This window comes from Colobus angolensis, unplaced genomic scaffold, assembly GCF_000951035.1.
Source record: "Colobus angolensis palliatus isolate OR3802 unplaced genomic scaffold, Cang.pa_1.0 Scaffold20, whole genome shotgun sequence".
Classification (NCBI taxonomy): Eukaryota; Metazoa; Chordata; class Mammalia; order Primates; family Cercopithecidae; genus Colobus; species Colobus angolensis.
Window position 1 is genome coordinate 2,148,266 of NW_012115155.1, and position 24,798 is coordinate 2,173,063.

Consider the following 24,798-nt stretch of genomic DNA (forward strand, 5'->3'; position numbering starts at 1 on the left):
AATGCAAAAAGGTCACTTGTTTACCGTATGAGAGCTAAAACAAGATGTCAGAGTTGCTTTGTTTGATCTCACTTGGAAATGTGCGTGTCTTCAGATCACTCAAATTTTTCACTGCTGTATGTCTACTACATGACCAAGAAATCCCTGCAACTGTTTTAAGGGTTATGAATATATTTTAGCAAGTAGTCAAATTTGCAAATTGAGAATCCTTGATGGAGGATTAGCTACTTAAGAATATACCTCTGATAAGGCCTTTTTTTGTGGTAGCAAAACCACAATACTATTTTAACACTTGGAAAAATAGTATCAGAGTTAAATGAAAAATACATGCGATTTACAAAAAACAAAAGTGCAAATGAAAACTTCAAGGAATTACTATTTCACCTATGAGATTGAAAGAACAAAAATTTGATACTACATGTAGGTCCACATCCTTTATGTGAAACCTTAGGTTAAATACACTATGGGGCCAGGCGCAGTAGTGCGTGCCTATAATCCCAGCACTGAAGAAAGGCATAGGCTGGAGGGATAGCTTCAACCCAGGAGTTTGAGACCTGCGTAGGCAACATAGGAAGACCTCCTTCTCCACATAAAGGGGCAGTGAGTGGGAAGGTATAGAAAAATATGCTTTTGGATTTCGAATTTTTGGAATTTTGAAAGTGTGTTTAGTACATATACCATATACTATAATAAGTAACATTGCTGGCAGGCTATGGGACAAGTGCCCTATAATCAATATATCTGAATAGTTAACAACAAACTATAGATATTCTCCCTAAGTAAGACTAATAAAAAGAACAAATAGTCTTAGGTCAGTTCAGGTCAGATTTTGCTGTCAAATGAGGGCAGGTTGGGGCAAGATTACAAAAATAAAAAACATGAGGGCCTTAAATCTGTATGAAATATTATGTTGTATATTTATACAGTAGAGCCATTTAAAAGAATGAAATTTTATTTACTAATCAAACATGATCTTGAAGATGAAGTAAAAAAGAAATAAGAAGCAGAACAACATTATATATAGTATGCTACCATTTTTAAAAAACAGTTTTACAGAAAAGTGGGAAGTTAGTTTTGCATATACGTTTGTGTGTTGTATATAGAATATCTCTGATAAAGTTATATGACAAACTGAGAGAAAAAGATTACCTTCCTGGGTGTAAACTAGAAGCTGAAATGGGAGAAGAGACTTTCTTTATTCACTCTTTGTTATTCTTTGAATTGTCATGTGCATATATCACCTTTTAAAAAAATATTTAATCTCAAAATGTAGTAGGATAATGACTGATGACTCAGCTTTCCCAAATACTATCTTACCTCTTTGTGGAAATTACGAATTTTAAGTATTATTCTGATATCCTCTAAAGTTATTTTATATGTAAAAATTCAAGCTAAAACCAATGGCAGAATTTTTGTTCCTCACAAATTTTACCCATACACTATTTACAGATAAGTATTTTTTATTTCTTTACCATGTATCTGCCTCTGAAACAGAATTTTGGGTTAAGCTGCTTTTAAAAATCATAATAGGCCGGATGTGGCTCACACTTGTAATCTCAGCACTTTGGGATGCCAAAGTAGGAGGATTGCTTGAGCCCAAGAAAATATTTGGAAAATATTTAAATTCTTATTTCCACTAATTAAAAGATAAATATCTATAACTGTTGAACATTGCCATGAACTTTCTTCTACAGATAAAATAAGAAATTGTTAATAAAGATTTGTTTTACTGACGGCAGTTTATTGAGATTAGTTGTATTCACTATAACAGTTAGTGGATGATTTTCATATTCCTGATTACTGTAAAAAGTAATGCAAAACATTTTATTTTCATGCCCTTTTCTTTTTAGATGGAAATCCCTTCTTCCAGCATTATAAATCAGTACATTGCTTGTCAAGGGCCATTACCACACACTTGTACAGATTTTTGGCAGATGACTTGGGAACAAGGCTCCTCTATGGTTGTAATGTTGACCACACAAGTTGAACGTGGCAGAGTAAGTCATAGTTGAATCTTACACATTGCTTGGACTTTTTTCAAATTATACTGCACATATGTAGTCAAAATATTCATGTTTATTTACGCCTTTCTAACTTTAATCTTCTTTTCTTGTGGTTTCTTGTTTTAAAGCATCATGGTTAAGTGCATAAAACTGTGACTAACACATAAATAAATGTGACATAAGTATTAGCCATTACTGTCATTGTTATTATTTAAAGGGATTGATGTACATCTGTTAAGGGGCTTGTATCTCATGTATATATGGAACTCTTTACAACTCAACAGTAAAATAAATAATGCAATTTTAAAATGGGCAACAGATCTGAATAGCCAGTTCTCCAAAGAAGATATACAAATGGCTAAGAAGCACGAGAAAAGATGCTCAGCATCATTATCAGGGAGATGCAGATCAAAAACTTAATGAGACTTTATAGCCAAGAGGACGGCTAAAATAAAAAGGACCTATAATAACAAGTTCTAGGGATGATGTGGAAAAAACAGAACCCTCCTATGGTGGGTTTGTAAAATCATCCAGCCCATTTTGGAAAACAGTCTTGTAGTTCCTCAAAAAGTTAAACGTCGAGTTGGTATAACTTAGTACTTCCGTTCCTAAATCCGAAAGAATTGAAAAAGTTTGTCCACACAAAAATCTGTACATGAGCATTCATAGCAGCATTATTTATAATGGCCAAGATGTAGAAACAACTCAAATATACAAATAAAATGTGGTATAGTCTTATCGTTGGATATTATTTGGCAATAAAAAGGAATGAAGTAGTGATACGTACTACAACATGGGTAAACCTGGAAAACACTTAGCATAGTGAAAGAGGTCAAAAAGACCACATATTGTATGATTGCATTTATATGAAATGTCCAGGATAGGCAACTCTGTAGGGACATGAAGTAGATTAGTGGTGGTCTAGATCTGGGGTAAGGATGGGGGAACAGATGAGGAAGAATGAACAGTGACTACTAATTGGTGTAGGGTTTATTTTGGGTGTAATGGGAATGTTCTAAAAGTGATTGTGGTGATGGTTGCACAGTTCTGTGAATATACTAAAAACTATTGTATACGTTAAACAAGTGAGTGGTATGGTACATGAATTACTTGTCATTACAGCTGTTTTAAAAAATCTAAGATTCAGTGAGGATTTTTGCTGTCTCAAAATACAGCCAGAGTACTTACTATTACAAAGGGAAAAAAGTGACAAAGAAAAAATGTTGGCTGGGCGCAGTGGCTCACACCTGTAATCCCAGCCCTTTGGGAGGCCGAGGTGGGTGGATCACCGAGGTGAGGTGATCACCAGGCAGGAGTTCGAGACCAGCCTGACCAATGTGGTGAAACCCTGTCTCTACTAAAAATACAAAATTAGCCAGGCTTGATGGTGCATGCCTGTAATCCCAGCTACTTGGGAGGCTGAGGCAGGAGAATCACTTGAACCCAAGAGGCAGAGGTTGCAGTGAGCCAAGATCCTGCCATTGCACTCTAGCCTGGGCGACAAGAGCAAAACTCCATCTCTAAAAAAACAAAAAAAAAAAACACTAGTCAGCAGATCTAGATGAAATTTATTAAATTATTATTGTAACTTTTCTGTGAGTTTGAAATTTATTAAAAATTAAAACATTTTTAAAAATAGAACTTGAATCCGTATGTATATAATTTTATTTATTTTTTATTTATTTATATCAATATCAGGTTAAATGTCACCAATATTGGCCAGAACCCACAGGCAGTTCATCTTATGGATGCTACCAAGTTACCTGCCACTCTGAAGAAGGAAACACTGCCTATATCTTCAGGAAGATGACACTGTTTAACCAAGAGGTAAGAAGGCCGGATGTCTGTTTATTAGAACTGTTGTGTTCAAGGTAAAGACTGAAAGCTGAAAATGTTTTTAGTTTGAGTATTGGTTACTAGGAAATACTATAAAAATTATTGAATTATTTATCTGCTTTAATGGGGTACTTTGGAATTTTATTAAGAGTATTCTATTCTATTACATAATTAATGTTTTTCTTTAGTTTCTATGACTCAATATGAATGGTCAGTGAAAAAGTAGTCCAGTAAATAATACTTACTACAGTTACTACTTTGCCTATTCAGAATAGCTATTTAGATATGTTTCATTATAAAAAAACTTTTACTCCCAAGTAGTGTCAGTACGGTATTTGGGTGTGTCTGTGGAAATGGAAAAAACAATAGAAAGCTATTAAATTATTTTCCTTTTTTAAAAGCGTAGAGGAGAGCAACTTCACAGTCCCCTATGTATTAAGAAGGAAAAGGTTGTAACCAGGACCTTCTGACAGCAGATGGGGTGTAGATTTCTAATTGCCAGCTCTTAATTCTGCCTGAGTCAGTCCCCTTGGCTTCAATTGAAACATTAATAAATGATGGCTCAGTATCCCAGTTGGAAGATGTATGTGGAGAGCATCATGCTGCCAGTTCTGTAAGGCTGCTAGAGACAGTGCACCCTACTTTCTCTGCCTGCAGCTAGATACATGCCCCTGCCAACTACTTTTGGTTTTGAAAGGGACTAAAAGAAGAAAATAACTGCTAGAGAAGAGCAAATAGCCCAAGCTATGAGTACCCAGGACTATCCTATCAATGGTCAAGCCTTTGGAAATGAGAACTCCCCTCCAACCCCAAGAGCATGATTAAAGGAAACCGGAGAGACAGAGCCTTACTTACTAAAAGGGAAGAAGCCAGAAGTTGTGCTAATTTATAGAAAAGGAATCTGGCGTTGAATGAAGCTAAAATTACAAGAATTTTTAAATTTCAATATTTTATGGGCTAGAGTCCATCAGAATGAATGTAGGGTTTGGGGACATATACTGTGTAGCTCATGGTCTAATGTAACAGGTCAAGCCAATACGACATTTCTTCGTTTTCTCAAATAGATAATGAAAGATAGGCTATGTATGTTTATATAAAATAATGTCTATCTTTAGCATAGTCTCTATTATACTCCACCTGTAGATTATCCATGACAGTTTTATGTACCATAGTGGCTTTTCTTTACACACCCTGAGTACATTAGAACTAAGACATGAGTTAGTTTCTAAAGTTTGAGCCAAACGTTATTGGGAAAATAAGTTTGTTCCCATAGATAAATACATACATGGATGGATTAATGATAGCAGATATTACCTCAAGTCTTGAATACCTTTTACTTTTGAGGAAGCTCTTTTTAGTGTAAATGGCAATAACCATAGTTATAATCATAGTATTGAATGACTGTAGCAACCGTTTATTGAGCATGTGGTGCCAAGTAGCTGATTGGGTGATTTACAGGTCCTCTCATGGAGTCTTTTTAGCATAAGACTGATGCTTTAAAGTATAGATGTTATTTCATTTTTCAGTTGAAGGAAATTATTCTCTGAAACATCGAATGCCGTAACTGGCAGAGTCAAGATTTGAACCAAGATGTATCTAAACCCAATACTCTTACTATCTCCATTATACCAACCTTGGCTCTCCAAAAAGAATTAATCTCACTGATTTGACTTTGTGTTTTTATTAACTCCAATTTTTAATATACATTTATCTTGAGATTTTATTCTTCTGCTTTCCATAATTTCATCTGCATTGTATGAGGATTAGTTCAGCTTTGTTCACAAAAAATGTTTTTTACTTTACCATTTTTGCTCACCCAAGAATTCATTAGTTTTCTTTAAGCATTTCTCTGGTTCTTAATTTGTTTCTACCTATGTACTTGATTGTCATTTTTAAAATACTTTACACATATAGAAATTGAGTTATAAAAAGAGTAGTAATGTAATTAGCCAATACTTAAATGGATACAACTATTTCTATAAAATAGTTTCTTTCCCTTTTGTTGAAATTTTGCATTCTGATGAGTTTATACATAACTTTTGGTGGAGAAGAGGAGTGGTTGGTTTTGCTTTCCTTCTAAAATTCCAATGACATGAATATATTTTAAAGATAATGTCGTAGTACCAACAGGTTCATATTCCTGCTGTGCAATAACAGACCAATACACTGAGACAGCAGGGATACAGCAGATAAAGAGTTTAATGATCACCGGGTACCGAGCAAGGAGATGGGAGGAGACCCTCAAATCATCTCCCTGAGGAGATGAGATCTGGGATGGGGTTTTGAAGGGGACGGTGGAGAGCAAGGGGCTGGGAAATTAAGGTCGTTGATTGGTTGGGATAAGGTGGATGAAATCATCAGGAGGTAGAAACTGCATTCTTTGGTGAGTTAGCTTATCTCAGGGTCCTTTAGACCAACTGAGTCAGTAATTTCATTGGTCTGCAGGACCCAAAAGAACGTCTCAAAGGGGAAATTTAACGTTTCATAATGTCCCAAGTTGTTATCTGTAGAACAGTTAAGGGGAACTATAATCTTGTAATGGGGTCTCTGGGATTGAGGCAGCAGGCACCACACAACTATGAGGAAGCGGTTCAGAGAACAGCTGACCTAGTGATCAATGCTAAGTGTGCTGCAAGCTGTGTTTAGTTTTCTGTCTCCCCCTCCCTTCTTTCCTGATTAATTTTATGAGGTTTATAGGGACAATTTAAATAATGCATACGTCAAGGTGCATGATTTTTCATTTGTTCTTAGAAAAATGAAAGTCGTCCACTCACTCAGATCCAGTACATAGCCTGGCCTGACCACGGAGTCCCTGATGATTCCAGTGACTTTCTAGATTTTGTTTGTCATGTACGAAACAAGAGGGCTGGCAAGGAAGAACCCGTTGTCGTCCACTGCAGGTATTCTGTTTTCCATCTCTTATGAATGTAGAGATGACAGATACGTCATTTTTAAAAGAGAGTACATATTTTGTCCTTATGTTGTTATTGTCACTGTAATAATTAGAACTCCAACTAATGTGGTAGATGGAAGGTACAGAACATTTAATTAATATTAAATGAGTAAGTGCATTTTTGTTTCTGTTTTCAAAATATTCTGTATTTGGCTTCCTACTTTTATAATATAAAATATTAAAATGATATTGTTCTTCTATATTATAATTCAGTTCTATGCACAAAAGCCACAAATAGTGTAACAGAATAGTATCAGTAAGATCTTGCCTATATTTGTCTTTTTTAGTGCTGGAATCGGAAGAACTGGGGTTCTTATTACTATGGAAACAGCCATGTGTCTCATTGAATGCAATCAGCCAGTTTATCCACTCGATATTGTAAGAACAATGAGAGATCAACGAGCCATGATGATCCAAACACCTGTGAGTACTGCACTTCATGTACAAATGTATATTCTTAACATGGTGATTTTTGTTACCAATGTGTATTCTAAATCACATTTTTATCCTTTTTTATCTTTTCAATTCCTTGCCATGGTCAAATAACCTCTAGCACAGGGGTAAGCAAACTACTGCCCACTAGTCAAATCTGGCCTGTCACTTGTTTTTGTAAATAAAATTTTAGTGAAACACAGCCATGCTCATTTGTCTATGCCTACTTTGATATTATAGCTGCAGAGTTTAGAAGTTGCAACAGTACCATAAGGCCTGCTGTTTCTAAAATATTTAATATCTGGCCTTTTACAGAAAAAGTTTTGCTAACATGCAAGTTGCCTGGCATATTAAATCTTGAGTGTTTAAACAGGCGCAGAGGAACTTGTTTTGTATTATTTAGTCAAGTGGAATGCTGAGAATGATAGTATCCCTGAACTGGAGAATCTTGATAGACCTGCTTTCTGTGAAATAGCTGTGGTGAAATTGTTTTTCTTTTTACATAAGAACTTACATTGTAGCAGCCAGGCGTGGTGGCTCACGCCTGTAATCCCAGCACTTTCGGAGGCCATGTTGGGCAGATCACAAGGTCAGGAGATCGAGACCATCCTGGCTAACACGGTGAAACCCCATCTCTGCTAAAAATACAAAAAAAATTAGCCAGGCGTGGTGGTGGGCAGCTGTAGTCCCAGCTACTTGGGAGGCTGAGGCAGGAGAATGGCGTGAACCTGGGAGGCGGAGCTTGCAGTGAGCCAAGATCGCGCCACTGTACTCCAGCCTGGGCAACAGAGCAAGACTCTCAAAAAAAAAAAAAAGAACTTATATTGCCACAGCAAAAATTACAGAAATTAAGGTACTTTTTAGTGTATTCTACACTGAGTGTTAATTATGCTTTGGGAGCCAAAAGAGGAATCATGGAATTTTAGTGTTAAAATTATCTTTTGTACTGATTCAGCCATTGTGAAATAATAGCATTGTTGGTGGAATAGGTTACCTGAAGGAAATTAACCTATGTGATCCAGTAAGTGCCTATAATTTTTTTGTTCTTGTTTTGTGAGGCAAGAGTCTGACTCTGTCGCCCAGGCTGGCATGCAGGGGTGTGATCATAACTCACTGCAGCCTCAGCCTCCCAAGCTTAACAGTCTTCCCACCTCTGCTGGGACTACTGGCATGAGCCACCACATTGGGCTGATTTTTTTATTTTTTGTAGAGAGGGGATCTCACTATGTTGCTTAGGCTGGTCTTGAACTCCTGGGTTCAAGCTGTCCTGCCACCTCAGTCTCCCAAAGTGTTGGGATTGCAGGCATGAGTCACCATGCCCAGCCTGGTTTCTAATTACAGAAAATTTCAAACATAGGCAATATAATGAATATCATGTTTATACTCAGATCCTACATTTGCCATATTGTTTCATCTGTATAGCTGTTCACTTTCACTGTATTTGAAGCAAATCTTAGATATATCATTTTGTTCATAATATTTTAGTGTGTATCTCTAAAAGATAAGGATTGATTTTCCTTTTAAATAAAAACACAGTACCATTATCACGCCGAACTGTAATGTTTCTTAATATTATCAAATTACCAGTATTTAAATTTCTAGTTGTTTCCTAAAAACCGTCCTTTTAAATTTATAACAGCTTTATTAAAATACAATTCACATACCATAAAATTCAGCCGCTTAAAGTGTACAATTCAGTGGGTTTTGTGTATTACAGAGGCTTGCAACCATCACTACTATATAATCTTTATTTATTTTTTTATTTTTTTGAGATACAGTTTCGCTCTTGTCGCCCAGGCTGCAGTGCAATGGCATGATCTTGGCTCAGTGCAACCTCCGCCTTCCAGATTCAAGCAATTCTCCTGCCTCAGCCTCCCAAGTAGCTGGGATTACAGGCACCCGCCACCATGCCCAGCTAATTTTTGTATTTTTAGTAGAGACAGGGTCTCTCCATGTTGGCCAGGCTGGTCTTGAACTCCTGACCTCAGGTGATCCACGCACCTTGGCCTCCCAAAGTGCTAGGATTACAGGCGTGAGCCACCACACCCGGCTATATAATTTTTGAAACATCTTCATACCCACCCCCAAAAAATCCAAGCTCATTAACAATTATTCCCGTTTCCCCTCATACCCTCTCTAACCTCCCCCAACCCCCAACCTCAAACCTAGGCAATCACCAGTCTACTTTCTTTCTCCATAGATTTGCCTATTCTGGACCTTTTATATGAATGAGATCATAGTTTGGTCTTTTCTAACTGGCTTCTTTTAAGTAGTATCTTTAAAGGTTTATCTGTACTGCAGTATGTATCATTAAAGTCATTCCTTTTTATTGTTCAATAATATTTCATTGTAAGGATTTTTGCCACATTTTGATCATCCGTTAATCTGTTGATGGACATTTATTTGGTTTGTATCCACTTTTTGGCTGTTATGAGTCATGCTGCCATGAATTTTTATGTGAACATACGTTTTCATTTATCTTGGTTATACTCAGGAGTGGAGTTGCCAGGTCATGTTTTCATTCTGATTAACCTTTTGAGGAACTGCCAGATGTTTCCAAATTTTCTGTACCATTTTGCAGTTCCTCCAGCAGTATATGAGGATTTTGTTTTCTTCACATCATCATCAACACATGTTACTCTCTATCCTGCTGGGTATGAAGTAGTATCTCATTGTGAATTTGTTTTGCATTTCCCTGATAACTAATTGTATTAGTCTGTTTTCACACTGCTGTAAATAAACACCTGAGACTGGATAATTTATAAAGAAAAGAGGCTTAATTGACTCACAGTGCCCCAGGCTGTACAGGAAGTGTGACTGGGAGGCCTCAGGAAACTTACAATCATGGTGGAAGGCAAAGGGGAAGCAAGCATGTCTTCACATGGCCGGCAGGAGAGAGACAGAGAGAAAGAAGCAGGAGGTGCTGCCTACTTTCAGACAACCAGGTCTTGTAGAGAACTCTTATCACGAGAACAGAAAGGAGGAGGTCTGCCCCCATTATTCAGTCATCTCCCACAAGGCCTTTCCTCCAACACTGGGAATTACTATTTGACATGAGATTTGGGTGAGGACACACAGCTAGCTAAACCATATCACTAATGATGTTACGCATCTTTTCATGTGATAATTAGCTGTTTATTTGTATATATTTTTTGGAGAACTGTTCAAATCTTTTGCCTGTTTTTGAATTTGGCTGTCATTTTATTGTCGAGTTGTAAGTTTTTTTTTATATTTTCTGGATAAAAGCTTCTGATCAGATCTTTGTTTTGCAAATATTTGCTTCCATTTTCTCTTTTTGTTTTCTTGATTATAATAGTTGATGCACAGAAGTTTTGAATTTGATGAAGTCTGGTTTATCTGTTTTTCCTTTATCACTTATGCTTTTGGTATCATAGATGAGAAATTATTACCTAACCCATCAATAAGTCTACAAGTTTTATAGTTTTAGCTCTTGCATTTAAGACTGATCCATTTTGAGTTAATTATTGTGTGTGGTTTGAGGTAGGGTTCCAACTTAACTCTTGCATGTGGTTACCCAGTTGTCCAAGCACCATTTGTTAAAATGACTGTTCTTTCCTGTTGAATTGTCTCAGGGCTCTTGTCAAAAATCAGTTGACCACAAATGTAAGGGCTTATTTCTAGACTTTTAATTCTATTCCATTGATCTGTATCTCTTCCTATGCTAGTACTACACTGTCATCATTAGTGTAGCTTTGTTGTAAAATTTAAAATCAAGAAATGTAAATCCGTAACTCTTTTTCATTTTCCGGCTTGATTTAGCTGTTCTGTGTCCCTTGCATTTTCATATGAATTTTGAATAAGTTTATTCTTTCTGGAAAAACAAACAAACAAAAAAAGACGGCAGCCAGAATGTTCACAGGGATTGGGTTGAATCTCTAGATCAAATCGGGAAGTATTTATTGTTCTAATAGTGATATTACATCTTTCAAAGCATGAACACAGGATGGTCTTTCTGTTTAGTTAGGTATTCTTTAATTTTAATTGTAGTTTTCAGCATGCAAGTCTTGCATTTATTTAAACTTATTTCTCAGTATTTTAGTATGTTTTGGTGCTATTGTAAATGGAATTGTTTATTAACCAATAGTTTTGTGTGTGAGAGAGTGAATTTCTTAAGATTTTGTATTGACAGGATCATGTCATCATGTCATTTGCAAATAGAGATAAATTACTTCTTTCCAGTCTAGATGCCTCTTTCCTTTTTCTTTGTCTTTCTTTTATAAGTATCCTGGATAGAACCTCCAGTACAATGTTGAATAGAAGTGATGAGACCAAAACACTTGTCTTCTTCCTAATCTTAGAGGGAAAGTTTTTAGATTTTCACTAATTATCATATTAGCCATGGATTGTTTATAAATGCCCTTTATCAAGTTGAAGAAGATCCCTTTGTTACTTGTTCATTGAATGTTTTCATCCTGAAAGTGTGTTCAGTTTTGTTAAGTGCTTTTCCTGCATCTGAGATATCATGTGGTTTTTGGTCTTTTATTCTATTAAGGTGGTATATTACATTGATTTTTAGGTGTTAAGTTGACCTTGCATTCCTGAGATAAATCTCACTTGGACATAGTATGTAATGCTTTTTATATATTGCTGGATTTGGTTTGCTTGCATTTTCTTGAGATCTTATATCTATATTCTTACATAATAGGATTTTTAAAAAGATTTTAATTATAGCAAAATATACATAACATAAAATTTACCAGCTCAACCATTTTTAAGTATACAGTTTAGTAGTGTTAATTATACTTACATTTTTTTGCAACCAATTTGCAATTTCTTGCAAAACCAAAACTGTACCCATTAAAAAACTCCCATTTTTCTCCTCCCCTCAGCCCTTGGTAACCACCATTCTATTTTCTGTTTCTTTGAGTTTGACTACTCTAGATACTTTGTGTAAGTAAATTCATGTATTTGTCTTTTTCTTACTGACTTATTTCACTTAGATTAATGACCTCAAGATTCATCAAAGTTGTAGCATAAGTCGGGATTTCTTTCCTTTCTAAGAGTGAACATACCACATTTTCTTTATTCATTTATCTATCTATCAGTGGACAGGGTTGCTTTTGCCTTTTGCCTATTGTGAATAATGCTGCTAAGAATATGGATGTATAAAGATCTCTTTGAGGCCCTGCTTTCATTTCTTTCAGGTATACACCTAGAAGAGGAATTCCTGGATCATAGAACACATGGGCTTTTGGTTTTGTTTTTATAATTTGTTTAAAATCAGAATTCAGGTATAGTCTACACATTTTGATTGGTTTATATGTCTCTTAAATCTCTTTTAATTGAAAGCTTCCTCCTTCATATCTTGTCTTTTTTTTTTTTTTTTTGGTAATTTATTTGATAAACGAATCAGGTTATTTACAATGTATTTCCAACGGCGTGAATTTTGCCAGTTTACATCCTCAAGGTGGTGTTCTCTGTGTTTCCTAAAAGTGGTACATGTATGGCTTGAGCGTCTTAGGTCATATATTCTTTCTTCAAAAGCACACAATGTCTGATTGTCTTTCTTTTTGTGAAGTTAGCACCCTTGAGCAATCAATCCCTGCATTCATTAATTCATTAGATTTGCAAAATAATGATATTCTAATTCTATCATTCTGTCTGTATTAGCTGGACTACTTCTTTAAAGAGAAACTTCATATCTGCTATTCGGTTAGCAAGTGGTATACCATGTGTAGGGAAGGCAAGAAAAACATTTGATTCTTTCTGTTTATCTACAAGCTTTCAATATAATGAATCATTTACTAGCTTCCTCCAAGGGTGATGACTTAACTTTTGTTTGAGTATTATTTTGAAATCAAGGATTTAAACATAGTTGATGTGTTTCAACCCATTGTAGTTTTTTGGTTTTGGTTTTTGGGTTTTTTTTGAGACGAGTTCGCTCTTGGTGCCCAGGCTGGAGCGTAATCCATCTTGGCTCACTGCAACCTCCGCCTCCCAGGTTCAAGCAGTTCTCCTACCTTAGCCTCCCGAGTAGCTGGGATTGCAGGCGCCCACAACCAGGCCCGGCTAATTTTGTTTTTAGTAAAGATGGGGTTTCTCCATGTTGGTCAGACTGATCTTGAACTCTTGACCTCAGGTGATCCACCCACCTCGACCTCCCAAAGTGCCGGCATTACAGGGGTGAGCCACCGTGCCTGGCCTGTAGTTATTTTTCTTAATGACACCCAAATTGTCCAATTTTTGGCCAGTGGGAACCTGTTCAGCTTGGCTTCTGAGTCCTTTTGTCAAGAGCCTGCTAACTTTGATAGCTTTCTTACTATCAGAAAATATGTCCAGGCCCAGCTTGTACACCTTGTGCCCCTGATTTAGAATCAGTAGTTTCTCCAAGAAGCGTGGTTCTGTGTATTGAGAAACTATTTTAGGCACCAACCTAAGGGCACTAAGGACTTTTATTTGCTTGGGTTAATTTTTGTCTCTCAAAATGTTAAATTGCACAACTAGGAAAATACATTTATCATAGGTTAATGCTTATGCTTCCAATACAAATTCAGGACCACAGTGTTTTCACTTAGCTTCTTTTACATCTTCTTTAACAAGAATACTGGTTCTCTACAATATTAGCAGTGAAAGACTTAGAATATCACAAATACTCCACATGACACAACTGTTTCAAAATAACAACACTACCACTATAAACAGCATGGCTAATAAAAAGAGTTTTCCTTTTTTTCACAGCTCTTTTTGCCCTTTGAGTATATTCTCCCACAGATGTTCAGTCAAATTACTGAGTTGTTTATTTGTTTGTTTGTTTTTTTGCAGTATTTTTGAGACAAGAGTCTTGCTCTCTTTCCAGGCTGGTATGCAGTAGTGTGATCATCACTCTTCGCAGCCTCAACCTCCTTGGCTCAAATGTTCCTCCCGTCTCCACCTCCCAAGTATCTTAGGACTACAGGCACATGCCACAGCACCCATTTAATTTTTTTTTCTTTTTTTGTAGACACAAGGTCTTGCCATGTTGCCCATGCTGGTCTTGAATTCCTGACCACAAGTGATGCTCCCACCTTGGCCTACGGAAGTGCTTTTATTACAGGCACAAGCCACCATGGTCAGTCAAATTACTGTTTTAAAGTCCCTTTAGGACCGGGTGCGGTGGCTCACACCTGTAATCCCAGCACTTTGAGAGGCCAACGCAGACAGGGATCACCTGAGATCAGGAGTTCAAGACCAGCCTGGCCAACACGGTGAAACCCTGTCTCTACGAAAGTATAAAAATTAGCCGGGCATGATGGCAGGTGCCTGTAATCTCAGCTACTCCGGAGGCTGAGGTGGGAGAATCTCTTGAACCTGGGAGGCTGAGGTTGCAGTAAGTTGAGATTGTGCCATTGCACTCTAGCCTGGGTGACAGAGTGAGACTCCGTCTCAAAAGAAAATGTCCCTTCAAATAGCTCTCCTCTATGTGGTTGTCATCAACTAGATACACACATTGATGAGTTTCATGATATTGTCAATTCTTAGGGATTTAAAAATTTTTGTAATTATATGCTATATTTACATTATTCCAAAGTATAAATCTAAAAAGAAGGAAGGTATATTTAATGAAGGCTAATCTCTGCCCCTCTCCTGCTCCCTTTTCCCTCCATCCCTTTATAAGAAACTATTTTTAAAATAATCTATTCTTCCATTGCTTTTTTTTCTTGACATATACCGACATAGATATTTGTATTTTCCTCCCTTTCTTTTATAAAGGTAATATAATATATTACATGTACTTTACCTACGTTGCTTTTTTTTACTTAATAAAATAACCTACTCTATAGTCTGTAGACTTTTATCCCTTTTCTTCCCAACTAGCTAGTATTCCACTGTGAGAATGTACAGTAGTCACCTGGTCCCTATTGATGGCAATTAAATTGTTTCCACCTTTTGTGTTATGAATAGGCAATGAATAGCCTCGCTTGTGAATATGTGTTTTCAGTTTCTTTTTCTGGTTTATTTTTTGGATAGATTCTCAGAAGTGGGATTGCTGGGTTAAGAGGTAAATTAGGTTAATTTTGTTATATACTGCCAAATTCCCCTTTATAGAGGCTGCAGTATTTTAACATCCCTACCAACAACATGTAAGTGAGTTTTGCCAATAAAATATATTGCCAAACTTTATTTTTTAATCAGTCTAGACTGTTAGTGAAAAGTGGTATCTTTATGCAGTTTTATTTTTTACTTTTTAAGTAAGCAAGCCAAATGAGATGTTTGTCTTTTTTGGGGGAAGAGGGCAGTTTTCGGACTTTTCTGATCAATTCTGTTTTTTATATTTTATTTTTCAGAGTCAATACAGATTTGTATGTGAAGCTATTTTGAAAGTTTATGAAGAAGGCTTTGTTAAACCCTTAACAACATCATCAAATAAATAAGAAAGCAGAAAAATCTGGGATATGTGTTGGAAAACTGCTTTCCCTTATGTTCACTGTGCCATAATGCTGCTCGCAGGAAATGGCATTTTACAAAAAAAAAATGAAGAACTCAAAAAAACTTTGAAAACTTCAGCACTGTTGCACTTTATGTTTTAAAAAATGTCACTCTTTCAAAATCTATAACTCATGTATTTGAAGACTGTTTCATGCTTTGCTCCGAACAAATAGTAAATAACTGAGTATGTTCAGGGTAATTTATGAAATTTTGTAGTGGTGCCATGCAATCCCCTTTTGGTAGAATTGCCACAAACAAGGCTCAAAATTCTCATCATCTCTGTTATACACCTGTATCATGAAAGCAAAAAGAAGTAAACATCAGGAGTCAGCTTTGGTCTTTTGCAGTGGTTTGCGTACTTACTATACTGATTACCAGATTTTATTTTTAAAATATTAGCAATATCATTCTTAATATTAGCCAATACACTGCCTATGGATGCAGCACGTTTCTCCCTGCACACCCCTGTAGAGACCTGCCTGCTGCTCAGAAGAAGAAAGGTGGAATTTGCTGTTCCCAGGAAATGCTGCACATTGTCCATTTACCAGCATCTTATAGAAAATATAAATATGAATCTACAAATTCTCTTGGATTTAATAATGTAACTTATATTTATCATAAGGTTGGCTTATTCCAAATCATGTGATTTCACATACTTGATGTAAAAGAATGCATGCATTGTGTCTTAACCCCTTAAGTGCCTTGAGACGTCCTTGTATGTCTAATGAAAAGGCACTCATTTGACCCCACCAGGAGGTATATATGTATATTGTACATTCTTATATTTTTATGCATTTTGAATAAGTTCACATTTTAAAAAACAGCTATATTGAGTGTTATACAGTCAAAGAAGGGTAAGGAGATCCTGTTTCTTACTCAGTACTTCCGATTTGCTGTAAGAAGCAAAGATAATTTCTGTTCTACTGAGTGCGCACTGCTGCTATGGAATTGTTCAAAATCTGCACATTCCTTTACTTGAGGGACTGAGAGGTTACAGTTTAGCAGCTCAACTTTAAAAGATGCTTTATGCTTCAAATTTCATATTTATTTCATCCCTAACTTTAGGAAGACGTCTAACATGCACATTAATGTTAAACATATTGATACTCTAAGGTAAAGTTAGAGCAAATAATTGTGATTTATTCATATCCATAACTAAAATACTATTCTTTAGCACTCATTTCAGTTAATATCAAGCTTTGTTCGCATTGATATATTGATTGGGATTCTTCAAAGAATGAAACATTATTGACTTATTTCTTAAGTGTAAATCACTCAATACTAAAATGAGAGTTTTCTTGGTTTTTTTGTGTACAATTAAATTATTCCATTTTATGTATACTTATTAAGTTATAAGCATGTTAGTAAGGAGATTTTTGACTGTCCAGCCTAATGGAGGATCTGACTCCCATTAAGGATGTGGGAATTCCCATATTTTCCTCTTCAGGTTTTTTTAAGTCTACAGAGAGAGAACTTTAACATTGCCCAGTTTGATAAAAGTGAAAATTTGCTCACCTATTCAAATGTTATTTTACACAATTATGTGGATTGCGGTTTTAAAAGATGCATTTCCTAGCAGTTTCTGAATATTTCTGTAAGATCTTGATAAAGTTTAGAATCAAATGGTAGATATTTTGGAAAGCCATTTAGTATGAGGGGAAAAGTACACATTTTAAATCTTCAGTATAGTCTAAATGATGTCGTTTCAAACATTCAAAACTCATAATAGTAAATTTCAGGAAATTAAGCTCCTAAACATTAATAGCCAAGATACCAAATAAATTATAATATTAAAATATTTAAGTTTATTTAAAGAGAGAAGTAAACATAACCTTAAGTCGAAGAGAAATTCTCTTATCTATTTCCTGACTTCACAGTCAAAACAATATAAGATAGTAAAGTAATTTATAATCTATTTGATCATTCTGTTCTATAGACTGACAAATATAATGTAGGCTGCTATATGGCATGATAAATTAACAACTGCGAAAGTAAAATTATGTTGGGGTCTACATATTAAATAACTGTTTTGGCAGTTTTTCACCTTAATTTTAAAATAAAATTTGTTCTATCTGTATGGACAGAATATGACAACCATAGACCAAAAGATACCATTGTATAGATGTAAAGAGACAAAAGTCATGGTTGACATGTTCTTTAATTTAGGGCCTTGTTTATACTTGTGAGTTTAATAATTTCTTGGCAATGAGCACTGCTGCCTTTTTGAATCTTCAATGCCTGTCTTTAAATGCCAATCATTAGAAGTTTAGAATTACATTTAAATTTCTCACATATGAATTTTTCATCTGGGAACTACCCACTGTCATTATTTTTATGTGCAGAAAAGATCCTTTTTTAAAACCATATTCATTGGGATCTTATTTAAATTTGAACTTATCCTTCACAACTTCTTAAAATGAATATGCTAATAGATAAGACTTTATCCATTACGTCTAAGAATGTTTTAACCTGTATATCAATCTAAATAGGTTTCTAGAAATAATTCTAGCTTTCACACACCATGTAGTTCTAGACTCCATCCATATCAGTGTAACATTGTGTGATAAAATGCCAAATTTCTTGTATCTAAGCTACCCTCCCACTCTTCCAGCCACCCCTACCTCCCACCTTGACACCCTTAAGAAAGCAGTGCTGACTTATTCTGACAAGTGGAAATCAATAGTGGTTAATCAAGTGGATTTTGTAAATGCTAAGAAGTGTTTGTGAAAACCTTCCCTTTCTGAATTAGGATCGTTTTTTCTTTTTTTTTTTTTTTTGAGACGGAGTCTTGCTCTGTGGCCAGGCTGGAGTGCAGTGGCCGGATCTCAGCTCACTGCAAGCTCCTCCTCCCGGGTTTACGCCTTTCTCCTGCCTCAGCCTCCCGAGTAGCTGGGACTACAGGTGCCCGCCACCTCGCACAGCTGGTTTTTTGTATTTTTAAGTAGAGACAGGGTTTCACCAGGTTAGCCAGGATGGTCTTGATCTCCTGACCTTGTGATCCGCCCGTCTCGGCCTCCCAAAGTGCTGGGATTACAGGCTTGAGCCACCGCGCCTGGCAGGATCGTTTTTTCATGTTCATTTCAGGTGTTTTATTGAGCATCTGATTTGTGTCAGCGCCATGTAAATACGATTAGGAGTATTTGGAATAGACTTCACATTCATCAGAAGATTGAGAGTATTTGTTAAACCAATGCATCCATTCAAAATAGAGGCAGGGTAAACAGCCTAAGAAATGATTTCCTTTCTACAGTCTGCTAGGAGACAGAGGTAATAGGGGAATGGTTGATGATTTTAATCAAGAGTAAAGGGAACATTTATTGTATGAAATCTGACTTCAGTTGTGCAAAGGTATGTTAAGACATTAAGACAATTGCTGGAAGGTTTCAAATATGTGTACACACAGAGATACTTTTATGTGTTTGTTTATATGTATATTTCACAAAGGCTAATGCCCACAGAGGAAAATTAGTATTTTATCTTACAGGTTATCATCTGCTGGCAGGGTCTGATCAGGTCTAGAGTATTTAAGCAAAAGTCTCCTGTCTTCTGTCTCCACTAGAAGTACTGCAGCTTGAGAGCTGAAAGGAACTCGAAAAATGTTATCCAGTTGTCACTTACCCCATTTTTATCGGCATTAGGAAACAGGGTCCAGCAATGATTATTGATTTAGCAGTCTGGTCTTACATGATCTGCTTTCTAATTATCTAGTATTCCTATATTATACTGGAACTTCAATAAATTATAACCTATGTGAATATCATAAATTCTTGTGAATTTTTCTCTATTTCCAGTAGAGAAGCATACTCAGCCAGTGTTTTCACTTAATAACTATGATGACCTTAAAAGATGTCACTTAAGTTAGAAAATAAGCAGGTTTCAGAAGTGATTCTAATTAGGACCCCCACTCAGTTTGCTAGTCATGCCTGCCTGACAGAACATAAGCTTTTGTAAAGTATTTAGACTGATACACATGCAGTATGAAAACATTATAGACTGCAATTAGAAGACCAATTTTTTAAAAGCACTCAAAATGTAGAACTAAGATTTAGAATATATGTCCATTTATAATGAAATAATTTATGTTCATAATGTGAACATGTAAGAGAAGTAAATAAAGCATTACTTGTTTTATAATCTTATCAGGAAGAGAGAAGGAAACAGTTTATAACAATGTGCTATTTAATATCTGTATTTTGAACATTTAAAATACTCTGATGGTAAGGTTGCCAAAGTAATTTTGAATTCATAAAAGTTGTTTATACCACAATAATGTGGGATATGTTTACAGGCTCTTTTATTTCATGGTAGTTACTTTATAGTTCAGATGAATTTGCATTTCAGTCACTTATAGTAAATACAGTATAGTAAATATTTGTTGGACTAAACATCTCAATAATATAATAGGACATAGATAAATTATGCAACAGCCTGCTTTTATGAAAGCTGGTGCATTATGTAAGCTGCCACAGTTAATACTTTGTATTAACATTGCTTACTTCCCCATTTGCTTCACCTATCTTAACTACAGTTGCTGGAACCATTCTTTTTGTGGTGCTTCCTCCAAGTGAAATAACTTGTTAAAACCTACTGGATTAATTGTATCAAATACCAGACTTACTGATCTGTTGGCAGAGATTTATTGGTGTCTCAGTGTGATCACAATACAAGTTGTAGCAACCATTTTATAAAACTGTTAGAGAATTATGTAGATAAAATGGAAATTACATAATCCTAAAACATTTTTGAGGGCTAATTGATAATTTCAGCAATTTTATCAAGAACCCAATAAATTAATCCCTAATTTGTATGTTTTTTTGTTCAACTTACCATGTCTACAACCATTATCAACACTATTTTATTACATATAGACTTAACTGATTCTCAGCAATTACTACAGTGTGTCTTACAGCGTTATAAAAAACAAACAGCAATCTCTGTGTCTGCCAGAAATTAGACTTTTTTTTACAGTCCTGATTAATTTGTTGTGATTAGACATCACATAGTTACTTCTGTTTGCATATAAATTTGCTGCTATTTATGTTTTTCTACTGTAGTATGTTACTGATTTCTGAAGTTGTAATCATTATAATTTTTATTTTAGTAATCCAAGCTAAATGGGCAACCAGAAGTAATATCTGCTAGGGTGCAATCCATCAGCATTAGTTCAGTGCATACATAAGTAAACCAGTTTAAAAAATTTTTACAAAGCAAAAGGTAGTAGCAATATTGCTAGCTAAAGACTACCATTTTAGGGGAAAGTTCAAAGGTTTAACTTCCTGAAACCTTTTAAAATTTTCAGTGCAAGAATGAAAATGTTTGAAAGCCTTGTTAAGCTCATAAAAGTTTCAGTTAAACACTGTAGAGTTTCCTACCTTTGTTGTGTAAAGGATATAGAAAATATTTTTCTATGGACAGAAGGTTGAAACTGTTAACTTCTTTAATTTCATTGTTTAAAGGAGATAAAATGATATTTGTATGTCTTTCATGCTGTAAAGAAAATGAATGTATCTTTCAAATGTCATTAGAATTATGGCTGGATTCTAAGGATACTCTATTTGTTTAAAAAAGGTCTGCAAGGGATTGAAAAGAAAGGGAAGAGTATTACACTTCATTGTACAAAATGTAATTTTAGAAGAAAAATAATTTTCATTATAAACGAGCAATCATTATTGAAGCATATTTCAAATATAATGTACATTCTTTTTCATTTTGCTTTGCCTCTAGAATAGAAACTTTTCAGAAAATTTGCACATACTGTTTTTAAATGTAAAATAATTCTAGACTTTTGAAGCGTGGAAGGGTGTTTGTGTGTGAAGGTAATAAATGTGTTGCCGCATGTGTTTACCATGGAGAACGTTTCCAGGCTTTGTCAAATGAGGACATTGTTGTGAGGGTGTGACTTTTGTGAAGCCAGAAAACTGTGCCTAAGATTCATTACAGTGAGTATGTGCAGCGGCCCCTGACCCAATAAATGGTTTTTGCCTTTTTATTCCCAGTGTCTTGGGCAGTTAAGACCACTTGGCCCAACTCTGAATTGTAGCAGTGGTGTCTTACATGCTTAAGAGTTTATATTAATTCAGCTGAACAAAAACTACATTTTAAACTACCTTTGTAGGTATGATTAATATGTGCAACAGTTTCTTTAAAAGGTAGTTTTTATCACTCATTAAACTTGACTCGGTGAGGATTTCATTATTTTTATTTCTCTTTCCCCCTCTCCAACTTTTTAACAATCACTAATTTAACACTTTGTGAACTAAGGACTCAAGTATAAAGTGATCTCTTCTTCCATGAACTTTGCTATAGCTGTTGAAAGGATTGGTGTCAGGCTCTCTCAACCCTGGGAGTTTCCAAAATTTAGCAGTTATTACTTGTGATAAGCTTAAATGCCACATTGCTAAGTAAAATTGTTCCCAGGAATTCATCAAGGAGGAGATGGACCTGCTCACACCCTTAGACCCAAATAGGTGCTGCTGGTTCATGCTTTCCCCACAGATCGGCAGTTAGTTACTTCCCCACTATAGTCACAGTTGAGCTCATTGTAACATATATTCAAAGAAGCTTTTTAGTTCCGACTCCTGAATTGTAGTGTTCCAGTTATTTGCCTTCCTGGGTAAGAAAATTTTAATCCAAGTCTGGGATTCTCTGGCACCTGTCTTTTCCAATCCTTCGATGAGTTGGCAAGATTACAGTAGGTCACATTTCAATGCTCAATTTGATTTTTTGAATTTTAAATAGCACTTTATTTCATGCTGACCGCCAACTTAATTTATACATTTTAAAATAAAATTATCCTAGAAGTTTTGTAAATACGGGAAAATTTTAATTAGTATTGGAGGTCATTAGACTGGACGCAAGTTTAAATATAATGATCTCTTCATGGCTTATTTGATGTTTAAGAGGCAACTTGTGCGATCTTAGCTTTGCGAGTTTTCTGTAATTTATGTAGCACAGTAAAGGATACCCGCTTGACTGTGTTACTGGACTCTGAGTTCTCAGCTAGTTTCATCTAAGCTTGGTTTATTATCATTTCTGCTTTGGATTTTTTTGTGCATCACGTGAACACTTGGAAATCCATCTGTTTTCAGTGTAGTACCTAGGGTGAAGCAGATGCTGCACAAGTAAGTTTAAGGGAATAAAAGTCCCGACGCTTGATATGCATGTTGAAGGGCACGATTTAAGAGACTGAAACAGTTTACATTAAACTGTTGTTATTTTCTGCCAGTAGACTCTATCTGCTTAAAAAAATAAAAATTGTTCAACCCAGTGTTCTCCAGCATCAGGACATTACAGTTGTAATCTATGTTGTAATCTTTTCAAATAAGAAAAGCTACTCCTTATTCTCTACAGTGTAGGCTTAATTTTAGAACCAATAATTTGCTATATCTGCATTATTGATATTTTTAAGTAGTAGTTTTAAAAATAATTATTTCTATGTGGAGGGTGTTTTAATTTGGGATTTTTTTTCTTGTAACAGGTGCTATTTGTAAATACGAAGGGGGAAAGTCAGTTAAAAGTCTAGCTTATGTCATAATTAAAATACAATTATACATGTCATGTTTGATTCTATTGAACTAGTGGCAAAACAATTGGTCCCTTAGTTTCTTAGATTACCTTTCCCCCCATTTCACGAAAATATCTCTTTCCATATGATCTCATAATTGAGACAAAGAAGCTAAGGGTTTATTTAAAATGTGTATAAGCTTGAATTTGGTCAACACTGCATAATTTGAAATCACTCTGCATTTGTCACTGCAGCTTACTGTATGCTTGAAAGGCCTTGTGTATTTGTCTTAATTTTAGTGAAAAAGAATTTCTGCCATTCATGTACAAAAAAATTACAAATACAGCAAACAAGATAAAAATGCTGGTTTGCATTAATACTGTTTTAGTCTTAAGAGCAATTTGTATTATGTGAAATGCTGTTACACATATTTTGTTGGCCATATTTCATTTTGAGAAACAGTTGTTCAGGTACAAACATGAAAAAAAAAATTCTAGCTATGACTCTTAATGTTCAATTGCAAAATAAAGATGTGCTTTAGTAATCTAAAGTATAGAAGTTTTGAAGATTATTTTATGGGAGTTTTCCTGGGCTTTTCTAACAGTGGTTCTATTTAGTAATTCGTTATCAAGAATGATGAGTAAAATTTGTTTCTGGAGTTATTGACTCACATAGTGGCTGTATTTGAGGAAAGGGAGTAGGTGAGGAACTAAAAGGGAGTTAGAAGATTAAACAGTGTCTGAAGAGGCTGCGTGCAGTGGCTCACACCTGTAATCCCAGCATTTTGGGAGGCTGAGGCAGGCGGATCATGAGGTCAGGAGATCGAGATCATCCTTACCAACATGGAGAAACCCCGTCTCTACTAAAAATACAAAATTTAGCTGGGAGTGGTGGCGCACACCTGTAGTCCCAGCTACTTAGGAGGCTGAGGCAGGAGGATCGCTTGAACGCGGGAGGTGGAGGTTGCAGTGAGCTGAGATTGCACCACTGCACCCCAGCCTGGCAACAAAGCAAGACTCCATCAAAAAAAAAAAAAAAAAAAAAAATCTGAAGAGAAGCTCCTCTTTCATTGTGGCCGTTGCTTGGCTCCTCTCCTCTCCCAGTACCAACCCTCTATTCTGGTAATCCTAAGACTCTCCTTCTATCCCTGAAGTCAGCTTGCCTAAGTGCAGTTAGATATGCCGTTTTTCCTCTGAAAGAAAAGTACCCAGAGAAAAGGTAATAAAGCAGAAAGGTGATTTTTGGTTATGCCATGCCTTTGTTCTTATGTACATGATAATTCAAACACTATAATGAGGATCAAAATGAGTTGTGACATCCTCTTCCCCATGCCCAAACCTAAGAAAAGCCCCCTCAGGCCGGGCATGGTGGCTCACGCCTGCCATCTCAGCACTTTGGGAGGCCGAGGCAGGCGGATCACGAGGTGAGGAGATCGAGACCATCCTGGCTAACATGGTGAAACCCCGTCTCTACTCAAAATACGAAAAAATTAGCCGGGCGTGGTGGCGGGCACCTGTAGTCCCAGCTACTCGGGAGGCTGAGGCAGGTGAATGGCGTGAACCCGGGAGGCAGAGCTTGCAGTGAGCTGCGATCGTGCCACTGCACTCCAGCCTGGGCGACAGAGCAAGACTCTGTCTCAAAAA

At 35.9% G+C, this 24,798-nt stretch overlaps 1 protein-coding gene across 2 annotated transcripts in view; it reads left to right on the forward strand.

Moving 5' to 3' along the window:
• PTPN4 (protein tyrosine phosphatase, non-receptor type 4 (megakaryocyte)) overlaps positions 1–15,989 on the forward strand; it is a 230,060-nt gene extending 214,071 nt beyond the window's left edge. Inside the window, exons 23-27 of one of the 2 annotated variants that reach the window (XM_011941633.1) lie at positions 1,851–1,997; positions 3,702–3,830; positions 6,591–6,739; positions 7,080–7,215; positions 15,510–15,987. In XM_011941633.1, coding sequence (XP_011797023.1) covers positions 1,851–1,997; positions 3,702–3,830; positions 6,591–6,739; positions 7,080–7,215; positions 15,510–15,596 — 648 coding nt within the window. In that variant the 3' untranslated portion in view covers positions 15,597–15,987. Of the gene's footprint in view, positions 1–1,850; positions 1,998–3,701; positions 3,831–6,590; positions 6,740–7,079; positions 7,216–15,509 lie in introns of both variants that reach the window. The other variant, XM_011941634.1, reaches the window with a different exon arrangement.
• The last annotated feature ends 8,809 nt before the right edge of the window (positions 15,990–24,798 follow it).